This window comes from Camelus bactrianus, chromosome 13, assembly GCF_048773025.1.
Source record: "Camelus bactrianus isolate YW-2024 breed Bactrian camel chromosome 13, ASM4877302v1, whole genome shotgun sequence".
NCBI classification, from domain to species: domain Eukaryota; kingdom Metazoa; phylum Chordata; class Mammalia; order Artiodactyla; family Camelidae; genus Camelus; species Camelus bactrianus.
Window position 1 is genome coordinate 71,551,920 of NC_133551.1, and position 12,739 is coordinate 71,564,658.

General features: G+C 50.4%; 2 protein-coding genes across 3 annotated transcripts in view; one reads left to right on the top strand and one right to left on the bottom strand.

Annotated features, from left to right (window-relative positions):
- Nucleotides 1-2,279: 2,279 nt before the first annotated feature.
- NPPA (natriuretic peptide A) lies at nt 2,280-3,768 on the top strand. The gene is made up of 3 exons (XM_010957524.2): nt 2,280-2,511; nt 2,613-2,939; nt 3,462-3,768. Exons 1-3 carry the CDS (start codon nt 2,317-2,319, stop codon nt 3,471-3,473), a joined length of 534 nt encoding a protein of 177 aa, XP_010955826.1. The 5' UTR covers nt 2,280-2,316; the 3' UTR covers nt 3,474-3,768.
- Nucleotides 3,769-6,258: 2,490 nt separating this feature from the next.
- The window catches only part of CLCN6 (chloride voltage-gated channel 6), a 31,531-nt gene continuing 25,050 nt past the window's right edge, over nt 6,259-12,739 (bottom strand). Inside the window, exons 21-23 of one of the 2 annotated variants that reach the window (XM_010957526.3) lie at nt 12,117-12,224; nt 11,848-11,973; nt 6,259-9,240 (exon numbers count right to left, since the gene is read on the bottom strand). In XM_010957526.3, the coding sequence (XP_010955828.2) occupies nt 9,160-9,240; nt 11,848-11,973; nt 12,117-12,224 (315 nt within the window). In that variant the 3' untranslated portion in view covers nt 6,259-9,159. Of the gene's footprint in view, nt 9,241-11,847; nt 11,974-12,116; nt 12,225-12,739 lie in introns of those variants that run through there. The other variant, XR_006725711.2, reaches the window with a different exon arrangement.

The window sequence follows — 12,739 nt, forward strand, 5'->3', positions numbered from 1 at the left end:
TCAGAAGTGGCTCAGGACACAGGAAAGGCATCGACCCCCAGAGGCCAAGCCATTGCAGAGGCCACCTGCCATGATGCCCTTTCAGAAGTCTCCGCCCGCATCAAAGGCCTGTCTCAAAGGGCATCTCCAGGAGACAGGCTGTGTGACACACTCAGCGAGGGGCATCAGTGCCCCCACGGTGGCTGCTTGCTGAATCCTCTTTGCTAATAATAACCCTGCCACCCGAGCAATTAAGCTGTGAGCGCATTCCAAGGACTCATCCGGATATGGTGGTTCTTTGCCCCCAGAGCTCCTACTCAGATTTGCACTCATGTCAGACTTCAAATTGAGTTTGGCTGACCCGAATCAGTTAGTAAAGAAGGCTCCTTTCTCCTTTAGAATAAAATCACCCTGGACACCTCTTGTGACCCCTGGCCACGTGGTGCCCTAATTTCCTGCCCTCTTGTAGTATAACTGCCTCTCTACCTAATCAGCCAAGGAGTGAGTACAGTTCGGGGAGGGTCCAGCCAGGACAGAGCTGGTCATTCCGCACACATGTCCTGAGCTTCTCAGGGGCAGATTGAAACATGTCAGGTGTGTAAATCGGTCATGAGGCTTGGATGTGGTGATTTCCTGAGACAGTCCACGTACTCAGACTTGCCAAGCACGAAAATCTACAGCCCCAGGGCAGGGGAGAGGTGAGGAGGTGCTCAGAGGCAACCCAAGGGATTGGGAGGAAGGTGGTGTTTAACCAGGACTGCGCCTAAAGGGCTTGTTAAGAAACCATCATGCAAAGAAACAGGGATATCTGGAAAGTGGGTTGAGAATTCAGACGTTGCTGTCAGACCTGTGGTTCAAGTCTTGGTTTTGCAGAGTGACTTTGGGCAAGTGACATGTGCTCTCAGTCTCAGTTCTGTCTCTCTGTAAACGGGGATACTACCCACCTCTGGGGCTGGTGATAAAAAGGGAAGAATCCACATAAGGCTCTCAGCTCAGTGTCTGGCTCATTACAACCAGTATATCAAGACAACCATTATAAGCATCGTGCAATTATAGAGCAATTCACACTTCAGAATATGTTCACACCCTACTAGTTCTTTTGAGCCTCAAGACAACCTGGAGAGGTGGGCGGGGCAGGTTTTTACATTTTCCTCATTTTGCAGATGAAGAACGTAAGGCCCCAAAGATGTATGCAATTTGGCTCATTTGGGGCTGTAGGGCAGAGCTCTCATCCCTTCAAGTGTAGTGTTTCTCCCCAGGGTATGTTCTGTTGAAGAGCATGTAGCATCGAGTTCAGTGCTTAGTGAATGGAGGACAGGCTCACTGCCTGGTATTTCTCTTTTGGGGGCCAGGGAAACAGACCTCAGTGGCTCACATCTTGCCTGGCCTCGGAGAAGGACGTGGGAGGCATTATGGGAAACTCCAAGAGCCACAGTCACCTCCCACCTGGCTCCACCAGCCAACTTCGCCACCACAGAGTTCCTGGGAAGGTGTGGGGCATTACAAGCTTCAAATCCAGAGTCACTGATTCCATAACTAGCGAACTTCTACAATCAAAAATGCCAGCATCCTCTCAGCGCCAGTCTCGGCCAGCACCTTGGAGGGAGCCATGCGGTGGAGGAGGGGGAGCTTTGCAGAGGAATGATCATGTTCCCAAAACTTTTCTTGCTGTTTCTATTTGAGAGCAGAGTTCTTGGGACATTTGTCACATTTGGTTCCGGCTGACTTAGTACTCTAGAAAATAACTCCCTCTTCACCTGAGCACTGAGAATGACAGCCAGGGTTGAGGGCAACCCCGTGGAGGGAGAGGTCTGCCCTCGCTGCCCATGAGTCAGGTGCGAGGCCAGCTCGAGCATCTGGACTAATTTGTCCCGAGCTGCTGACTGCCTGCCATTTCCTCCTCTCCCGCCCTTATTTGGAGCCCCTGACAGCTGAGCTGCAAACCAACAGGAAAGCTGGGCGCCAGCCAACCGTCACCCTCTGCTTCCCCGCATGGGTCCTGTTGCCGAGGAGAAAGAAGCCCCAGGCATTGCTGTGAGATAACCAAGGACTCTTTTTTGCTCTTCTCACACCTTTGAAGTGGGAACCTCTTGAGGCAAATCAACAAGAATGTGGCTCTTGCGGCTGAGGGTCCCGGGGGTTGCTGGGGCTGCTGAAGGCGGAGGGGCTGTGACAAGCTGGCCGGACTGATAACTTTAAAAGGGCATCTTCTGCTGGCTCCTCACTCAGCTGCTTTATCGCTGCAAGTGACAGAATGGGGAGGGTTACATCCCTCTTGTGCTCTCGGAGAGCTGGGGGGCTATAAAAAGAGGAGGCGCAGCAGAGAGACAGAGACGGATGAAGACCAAGAGAGCAAAACCAGAGAGGAGCAAGAAGCAGCAAACACCAGACCGTTCTTTGACCAACGCCAGCATGGGCTCCTCCGCCATCACTGTGAGCTTCCTCCTCTTTCTGGCATTTCAGCTCCCAGGGCAAATTGGAGCCAACCCCGTGTACAGCTCTGTGTCCAACGCAGACCTGATGGATTTCAAGGTAGGGCCAAGAAAGGGGGCACAGTCTGGGACAAGGGGGCTTTGTGACACTGTGCCAGTCACTGAGACCTCTCCCTTTCCTTGTGTTTTCCTTTTGTAAAGAATTTGCTAGATCATTTGGAGGACAAGATGCCTTTAGAAGATGAGGCTGTCCCCTCGCAAGTCCTAAGTGAGCAGAATGAGGAAGCTGGGGTCCCTCTCAGCCCTCTTTCTGAGGTGCCTCCCTGGACGGGAGAGGTCAACCCAGTCCAGAGAGATGGGGTTGCCCTCGGGAGGGGCCCCTGGGAATCCTCCGATAGATCTGCCTTCCTGAAGAGCAAGCTGAGGGCATTGCTTACTGCCCCTCGGAGCCTGCGGAGGTCCAGCTGCTTCGGGGGTAGGATGGACAGGATTGGAGCCCAGAGCGGACTGGGTTGCAACAGCTTCCGGGTAAGAGGAAATGGGGATGGAAATGGAATGGGATGGAAGGAAATTGTGGTTTCACTGAGGCTGAAACCTTGTCAAAGGATACCACCAGGGGATATTTTCTGCAGGAAAGGGACCAGCAGAGAAGTTTACTCCCTTTGAAATTTCTGCCCCAATTGGGTGGGTGCCCCCTGAACCTCAGGACAATGACATCGTTCTCAGCTACAGCCTGCTAAGAAAATGCTAAGAAACAAAGAAGTTACCGCCATGAGCACTGGGAACTCAAAATGTTCATGGGGCCAAGTCACCTACATACTACTGATTGGCAGCGTGCATTCCTCCCAGAATTGTCAGATCCCAAAAGATTGAAATTTACCAGGGTTGACTGTATTAGCTTCTAAGGAGCAACTTGTTTACCAGCTCATGATACTCAGAGGGTCATCAGTTTGGAATGGGTACTGGTGGGAAGTGAGAACAGTCCTATGAGACTGACTTTTCCTGTAGAGCCAGGTCACCAAGACAAACGTGTCTCTGCTCTCTTTGCAGTATCGAAGATAACAGCCAGGGAGGAAAGGGCAGGCCAGGCCCCAGGCCGACTTCGAGAGGCCCTCATCCTCTGGGTTTTCTCACTCAACTTTGTCCCATCTCGTTGCCATCAAGTTGAGTTGTGACGAGCATCCTATTCAAGTGGCAGCCTCCTGTCAACATTTCTCACATTTTATGCTAAATGTAGATAAAGTGATTTCATTGTGGCTTCTCCACTTCTCCCACTCATGCATTAAAATTTAGTCACCTGGTAACTGACATTGGTTTGAAAACTAATAAACTTCAGCACCATGGACAGAAGCTGAAACCTCTGGTTGGTGTGATTTCTTCCATCTCCTGGGGAGTTCATTCAGCTTGATAGTTCTTGTCATTTCACCTTTTGTCAGAGGGCAGAATGCTCGGTTCCTTTATTCCTCCTTTAAAAAAGTGAATAAACTTATTTTTTGAGCAGTTTTAGGTTCACAGCAAAATTTAAAAGAAAGTAGAGATTTCCCATTTACACCTTGTTCCCACTGGTGCACCGCCTCCTCCATTATCAACATCCCCACCAGAGTGGGACGTTCGTTACCATCGACGAACCTACATGGACACATCATAATCACCCAACGTCCATAGTTCATATGGAGTTCACACTTGGTGGTGTACCTTCTGCGGGTTTGGACAAATTCAAGCTCCTTTCATTCCTCCCTCTGTGTGTTTGTATGTGGAGGGTGTGTGTGTGTGTAGGGAGCAGGGGCTTTAAGCTGCAGCTCACAACCTGTCTCCACTCTCACTGCAGCCTCACCATGGATTCTGAAAAAAACCCAGGAGACTAAAAGCACATTTATCTTTATTCAGATTTGCTCACATTCAGGGCATTTATTTATTGAAAAGAAAACTTACAAATATCTGGGTTTTTTTTTTTCTTCTGGTTACATCTAATGTAGCTTGTACTCTGTAGACAATTCTTGTACATCTAATATTTTTTGGTTACAGTTATTCTTTTAGAGGCACACATATAAAATGAGGGCACTAACCGAAGTTTCTCTGACACCTTTTGAGAGTTAGTGCTGTGACTGAGTGAATTGCATTTTTAGTTTTAAGAGTAGGCAGCATATTTGGGCTTAAAAGCTGAACAGAATGAAGAAAGAAATGTTTGCTATGCTGACAAATGCAAGTTTACGTGCCTTTGGCACCAAATTTAAAAATTAGCCACCAGCTTTCCCCAGTTCAGGTCCAACGTGCTTGGACTTGTAGATTTTTACTGAGGTGGGAGTTAGTGGAGAAGATGGTTTCTTTGTACCTGCTTCTGAAAAGGATGTTGCTCTAAGCAGAAAATCCCAGGCCCTGAGTTCTTCCCCAACAGGGAGCAGTGCTCTGATCTGTTTTCCCACCTGTTTCCCCCTTATATCTCACTCTCCGTATCAGATTCTATGATGTCCCTCCAATACCCCACACTTACGCATTAATTTCCCCATTTACGCTCTTATTTATGCTGTTCCTTCTACGTGGAATAGCCTTTACCCAACCCTTTATCCAGTGCTCCCAAGAACATTTTACTCATTCCTCAAGGCTCATGAAGAATGCCACTTCTTCCCGGAAGCCTTCCCTGATACCACGTGCCCAGTACAAATCAAGCTCTTCACTGGCAGCTTTTTATAACTGTCATATAACAATTCTCATATGCCACAATTTGCCTTGGTCTGCAGTTGTGTCTCTTTCCCTGAACAGCAAGCTCCTTGAGGGTAAATGCAGCTTCAGCAGACCCTGCAGCACGTAGCACAGTTGATGCTCAGTAAATGTGGGTCAAATCATCTGTCTTGTACAGGAATTGGTCAAATTGTCTGTCTTGTACAGGCATTGGAAAAAGAGGAAATAAAGTAGTACTTTGCTCCTTGGAGAGGGAAAGGGAGGCCTGAAGTGAATTGATGGTTAGGGAAGGAGGTGGGGAAACAACTCTAACTGCTTCTAGTAAAAATGTTCCTTATGTGGACTTTGAACAAAGAGGGCAGAAAACTAAGAACAGAGGACTAACAGGGACCAGGGAGGAGAGAAAGTAAGAAGTGTCTGTCCAAACCTGGCTCCTGAGGTCTGGCCCTGGGGGAGCAGGAGCTGCTGGGAGGGGAAGAGTGGGGAGATGGGCACACTGCCAAGGTGTCACCGTGACACAGCGGGTTCTCACCGACGGAACTGACCCATGTGCCAAATACACAGGAGACACCCCTGGAACCCAGAGGACACTCGGGGATGGGTAGAGGGGCCTGAGCTGACTGAGACCATCCCTACCACTGTGGAATGGCAACTTGAAGCAGATCATTAGAGACCAGGAAAGTCACATTTCTGGCAAAACAAAAAGTGAGCAAAGAGCAATAACCGATGGCAGGGACAGAAGCTGGCCACAAGATCTAAATACCCTTAGGCCCGGGGCCAAGTCCATTTCTTCTGGTTGGATATCAGACGAATCTCCTTGTGGGGCAATTTCCTAAGGGAAACTTCAGGAATCCGAACAGATTCCCCACCAATGGCTGTGGGAAGGACAAGAGGTTTTACAGGAGGCAGGGATCTGCAAACAAGACCCAGCAGTGCTCATGTGAAGGGAGGACAGAAGAGGGATGCTAAGACCCAGGACTGAGTTGGTTCTTATTACTTCGGTGGTACGTGGACCCTGTGGAGGGAGAGTCCCACTGGGAGAGCTACAGGAGAGACCTGAGACTACAAAACTCCTCTCTAGCTTTGTAATTTTTACACTAGAGAAACAAAGTGAGTAAAAACCAAGCACGTACCACTCTAAAGAAGGATCACCGTGGAGACAAGAGGATGACAGAGACAGATGAAGACATTTTATTCTGACATGTTACGGTTACAACGAGAACTTCCAAGTTCCAAGAGTTCAAATAAAAATAGAATTTTACAAATTAAAAAAAATACAATGTATATACACAGTGGAATTCGCTAACATTACTGTATAAACAAACAGTGCAAACAGAAAAAAGGAAGCTGCTACTGCTGAAATGACCAGGGCCCACGAGGTGTGAGGCAACACTGCACGTCAATACTGCAGGGCCAGGAGGGCGCTCTGGCCTTTCCGGAGCCTCTCATCTCCCAGGGCCGTGCTGCCGAGGGCTCTTGTGTCAGAAATGTCATATGGTCAGCTGGGTCAAGTAAGCAAGTGTCCATTCCAGCCAAGAACCGTTAGTTAAACAAGGTCATGAGCAAATCACCCCCCAGAACACAATGCTCCCACAGTTGGGATGGGACTCCTGCCCCCCAACCCCAATCAACTCAGCTAGGAAAGCACAGAAAACTGCCTCTAGGCAACCCGGGACCCAGCCCTGGTAGATTTCTGTTTATCCAGGGACCAGGCCACTGGGAGGCGATGGGGCTGGAAACAGGTGAGATGTTGAGATGTGGGTTTCTAACTGACAGAAATCAAAGGAGTGAGGCTTACAGTTTTTTTTTTTTTTTTTTTGTTACAAGTGGAGCAGTGGCTGTCTTCGGGCTCATCTGGAAAGGGCAGATGCCGACAGGAAATAACACGCCTTTCCAGAGGGGCTGGGATGGGTTCTCCTTGGAGGCCGCCCAGGCAGTTCAGGGGGATGGGGGCATCTGCACTCTGCTGTCTATCTCTGGGCTACACTGATGAGAACAAAGTATCTGGTGACTTAAACACGACATGATGTGCACGAGGGATAAATTCCAACACTCACCCAGGGCGGCCCGAGGCCTGTGATCCCACCCTCTGGAGGCAGGACAACCTCCCACAGGACATCAGTTCTGCCAGTTTCAGCAAGGGGAACGGAGGGGCGGCAGGAGCAGGTCACTGGGATGGGCAGTCATGCCACACCCCTGACTTGGGCAACTGGTTTCCTTCTTAATAAAAGTATGAAAATTGGGATCAAATTTTGAATGCTGCCTTAAAGTGGCAGCTGGCTGAACACAGCCACGCGTAGGAGGGCTGCCTTTTTGGTCCTTGTGATTTCCGCAGCTTTTTATTGGGAATTTCATCTATGCTTCAGAAGTCAAGTGCACCGAAGTGGAAAAATTTGTAAGTCAAAGCAATTTTGGTCAAAGAGATAAGACACGGGAAGAATGGGGGGCCAGTCAGTTGGAAATGATGCTGAAGAAGCCCCTCGAGCAGGTAGAGTTGTTCCCTAGAACATGTGCTGCCCAAGACCTGTGCCAGCAAAGCCGGGGCTGACACCCACCCCCAGGCTGAAAGGCGGTCTTGGCAACAGAAGTCAGCAGGAGGCTGAGGGGAGAGGGCAGGATTGCCGGGGCCAGACACTGATGCCCTCAGACAACTTCCATGATTAAAAAAAAAACAAAAAAAACCCCAAACCTAAATGCAAATGAATGCCATCTCCAGTCCCAAAGGACATCTTCCACAGGGCTGCTTGAAGGGCCTAAGATGCCGTTAAATGTGCAGAGAAGTGGAAAATGGGTGCAGATGCCCCACACCCAAAGGTTCACTTCAGCTGCCTGTTCAGGGAGGACCAATCAGCCCGGAGGGCAACTAAGTCACTGAAACAGAGAGGGCTGCTCCCTATTTTTGATGCTAAAACTTTGAAGTGCGTGCTGGCAGGAAGAACCTCCCCCTCCCCACCCCGAACCCTCCTGAAGTTTCCACTGCTGAGCCCCTCAGTAGGCCGAGGATGACACATCTGTGAAGGGCAGACACTCTCATCTTCAAATGACCATCTGTTGCACTGTCGCACTCTGGCTTTTTAAGCCACATCAGGTTAGTGGTCACTGGTTCAGGCTTCACTCCTTTCCATCTTCTAAATACCATACCATTCCCCACAGTCAAGTGAAGCAGTTTTATCTAGGGGTGCCCTGGTTTTAGGGGTGATGCCAAGATCCTTTGGGCCGTGGCTGCTTCCCCAGGAAGATGTAGGTCAAACTTAAGGAAAGTACAGTAATTTGATGGAGACCAAAAGGACCAGGGTAAAACCACGGCACTAGGAGACGATGGGTGATGTGGAAAATGGAGAGAAAGCTGAAATGCTCAGGACTAGGGCGGATGTAAAGCTGACCCTATCTTCAGATTTATGGTTCAGAGATTATTAGTGGGACTGGAATGCTTTGTGCTTCTGGAGGGTGGTGGTTCTGGGGAGATTCACACCCCAGGGGTGAGACCAGAGCACCAGCTCACACCCAGAAGCAGAACCTCCCTTAAAAGGAACAAACTGGTGAAGATGTCAACTTGAGACCCAATGAAGGAGGGCCTCCCTTAAACATGCGTGATTTTTCCTCTGCGCCCAATTTCTCAATTTGGTAATTCACTTAATTCTGCAACTGGCATGACCCCACTGTTTGCCTTGGCCAAGTCCCTCCCATAATGGTTTAAGGCAACAGCTGGGCTCCCTAGGGAAGGAGCAAAGGAGGGGCAGGAGAACTGCTCCGAGTCACCTTCCAGTGGGTGAGGCCTGACTCCCCGCTCCAGCCCTGGTGGGGAGGGGGCCCAGGGCCTGTGCCAACACTGGATGGTAGGGACGCAGGGAGAAGGAAACTGGGAGACGCTTCTGAGAAGTCAGACACGTCCATGACCTGGTGGTTCAATGCCGCCCCCAGACTCTGCCCAGCGAGGTGTGCGATGATTGTAGGCTTTCCAAGCGAGCAGGTGACCGGGACTCCTCCCTGCCCGGGAACAGTGGCGGTGGAGGCCGAGCGAGCCGCCTCCCCAGGCGGCTCCCGGAGAGGCCGGGCTGGCACATGGCCGTCAGAGGGTCTGGTAGTGCTGCCGCAGCCGGGCCTGCAGAAACTCGTACGTCAGGTTGTGTCGTGTGATGACCCCAACGATCTAGGACGGAGAAAAGAAAACCCAAGTCACCTGCAGAGTAAAACCCACGGGGACGAGAACACGAGTGACGGGGGTGAACAGACGCTGCGCAGCCTGTACCGAGAAGGGGCGGAGACAGAACCAGGTCCTGGAAGGGCTGCAGCAGACGTGGTGACGTGGCCGGCGCACTCACGTCAAAGGCTGCCTAAACTCCAGGAGGGAAGATTAAGGAGACAACCGGGGATCTCAAGCTGGAGGCCAATGGGATGAATTCAGCCCCTAAAGCTTTTGGCTGGGGCAGCTAAAATCTGAACGTGGTTAAACAGGGCCCACGTGCTCCAGCATTCTCAGGGCCCGCCACACCCAGCCTGTCTCATGTGTGTGCAAGGTGCGTGGCCCAGGGAAGGCTTCTGAGAGGCTGTGAGCCCTGCCACAGCTTAGAAATCCCATCTTTCAGAACTACCCGAGGCACTGTCATGCTGGGATTTATCAGAACAAATATATATTTGGTCTTTGTCCTAGCTGCTGGCACAAAGCTCTTAAAACTCTTGGAATTTCCTAAGTGATCAGAGTAATAAGGGTGTCTTTTATTCCTTGTAACAAGCCCCTTCCAACCATACCTGAGTTTATGTTAATGATGTAACTTTGAGAAAGCCCCTAAGGATGGAGGCTGGTTGCCTGGGGAACCAAGCTTGTGACTAGAGGATTGGAGCGTTCATCCCCACCCTCTACCTGTGGGGGGAGGGCTGGAGGTTGAACCAGTCACCAATGGTGGCCAATGATGTAATCAATCACGACCATGTCGTGAAGTCTCTATTAACATTCCCCGAACTACAGGGTTTGGAGAGCCTCCAGGCTGGCGAACACGTAGGGCGCTAGAACGGTGGCCTGCCCGCTGGAGAGGACGCGGAAGCTTGGCACCCCTTCCCACGCCCGGCACCCCTTGCTCTGTGCACCTCTTCCATCTGGCATTTCTAAGCTACCAGGTTACAGTTTATTACAAAAGGGTGTTAGGAGAGCATTTTCCTGAGTCCTGTGAGCAGGGCGTCATGGGAACCTCCTACTTATAGCCAGTCAGAAGTACAGGTGACAATCTGGACTTTGGATCAACAATTGAAGTGCGGGGTGGGGGACGTGATGAACAGTCTCGTGGGACTGAGCCCTTAACCCGAGGGATCAGATGCTGCCTCCATGTAGAGTGTCAGAACTGAGTTGAGTTGCAGGACACCCAATCAGCGTCCAGAGAATCAGAGAATTACTTTGTGTGGGGAGCACCCCCCCACCCAAAAAAAGCCATCCAGTGACTGCAGTACAGCAGAGGATGAGAGTCCAGAGAAACAGTTTTTTCTAAATGGTTGTTCAGAAAACAGACATGGCAGTGACTCACGTTTGTCAGTGGGGTGGGCGCCCCACACCATAACCTGTGTTAGAACTGTCAGCGCAGCAGTTTCAAGGACCACAATTTGACCCCCTGCAACTAAAACCGTGTGAGAACACGCTGTGCTGTCAGCGTTCTGCTGTGTGACACCCTCACCCTAGAGAGGCGTCATTTCCCGGAGGGCAACCTGGCAACATGGACTGGAAGCCTTAAAAAGGTGACCGCTACAGTGAAGTTTAACTAAATATCCCACAACAGAGGACAACCGAGTAAGTAACTGGATAGTCATACGACAGAATGCTATCGAGCCATTAAGATATCCTAGTGGGGGGAGGGCAGAGCTCAGTGGTAGAGTGCATGCCAAGCACACACAAGGTCCTGGGTTCAAGCCCCAGTACCTCCATCAAAAAATAAAATAAAATAAACACTTAAAAAAAAAAAGATATCCTAAGTGAATGCTTTCTGACGTGGAAAGTCATTTCTTCTAGATTAAGTGAAAAATTAGGGTACTAAATAGTGTAAAAAGTGATAACATTTTCATTAAAACTTGATATATAAAATCTCTATTTCTAGACACCCAGAAAAAAGACAAATGATGAAAAGTTAACATGGCTACTTCTGTAGAGATAAGAGTTTGGCTTTTTTTTGCTTATCTGTATTTTCATATTTTTCTACAATCAAATACCAATATTTGTGTTATAAGAAAAAAATCGAATTCTAAGAAAAAAGTGAAAATCCCGTAGCAATAATTACTAGGTATTCTATCTTTTAAAACTCTCCGAGTATCTTGCCTGAAGTTCTCTCATTTAATGTTACAAATGCCCGTAAGAGGTGGGCAACTGACCTGTCCTCAAGGGGGCGCCATCAGGTCAAGGGTGAAGAGGAACGCTTTAGAATAGCGAGCCTGCCCTAAGCTTTCCTAGGCCGCAGAAAGGAGGCCAGTGTGACACTGGCGACATCTGTTGGCTACACAGAGAAGGCATATAAGAAACTCCCAGGAGGCAAAGAGGGAAAGGTTCTCCAAGCTACCCCCATCTCTGCAGTCTCCTGGCTCCCCCATCTTCCCTGCCCCTCACCCTCGGTGGAGGAGCTGCAGAGGCCTCCTTGTGGGATTCCGTTGCTTCCTCCTGGGTGAGAAGCCCTGTCTCCCAACAGCGCAGTGGGTAGAGGATCCTTGGCAGGAGGAGGGTGGGTGGACAGGTGTGGCTGCAGGCACCAGGTTCTCCCTCCCAGCTGGACCTCAGACTCACCTCTCCCACCGCGTTCACCACGGGCAAGTGCCGCAGGCCCATCGTTCTGAACAGGTTGAACACTTGAGAGACATGGGTGTTTGGGGACACAGTGAAGGGCGCAGGGTTCATGTACGGGGTGACATCCTGCAGAGGAGACAACACAGGTGACCTGTAGCCAGTTCTGCCCTGCCCAGGAGGAGACCCAAACTGCAGATGAGCAGCGGTCTGTGAGGGATGGGCCCTCGGCCTCCTTTCCTGGGCCTCATCCCGGGGGAAGCCCTTCTCACCACGATCATCCGCGGGTTCAGCAGTGTCAGGTCCAGGTCGTGGATGTCAGGGTACCGCGGGTAATCCTCCGCCATCTCAGCATAGGAAAGGCGCGGCTGGCTGGCACTCTGCAATCCCAACCGAGACACGGTCCTTGCACCCAGGACAGCGACTGGCAGGGTCACACTTAGATTCCCCTCCCTCACTATGTCTGAGAGCCGGTGGAGCAGAATAGGAGCCATAACAGGTGCTCTGGAGTCAGACTTTGTCATTTGAAGCCAGCTCTCAGTCACTCCTAGCTGTGCCACCCTGCACCAGTCTCCTCATCTCTCTGAACTTCCCTTTCAGTGAGAAAAGTGCTAACTAATAGTACCTGTGTGGGTTGACTTGTGCCCCTAAGAAGACAAGTCCGAGTCCTTTCTCCTGGTACCTGTGAATGTGGCCTTACTGGAAACAGGGTCTTTGTAGATGTAATCAAGTTAAGATGAGGCCCTATTGGATTAGGGCGAGCCCTGAACCCAATGACTGATGTCCTTATAAAAGAGGAGAGCACACACAGGGAGAGGGCCACGTGACAAGAAGGCATACACAGGAGCAATGTGTCTACAGCCGAGGAGTGCCAAGGACTGCTGGCACCCACCGC

What these genes read in the sequence shown, in the direction of transcription:
- NPPA (XM_010957524.2), top strand. Translation starts at nt 2,317, where the DNA reads ATGAAGACCAAGAGAGCAAAACCAGAGAGGAGCAAGAAGCAGCAAACA. An exon ending in CAGACCTGATGGATTTCAAG is followed by an intron (nt 2,512 to 2,612) that starts GTAGGGCCAAGA and finishes CCTTTTGTAAAG; the next exon opens with AATTTGCTAGATCATTTGGA.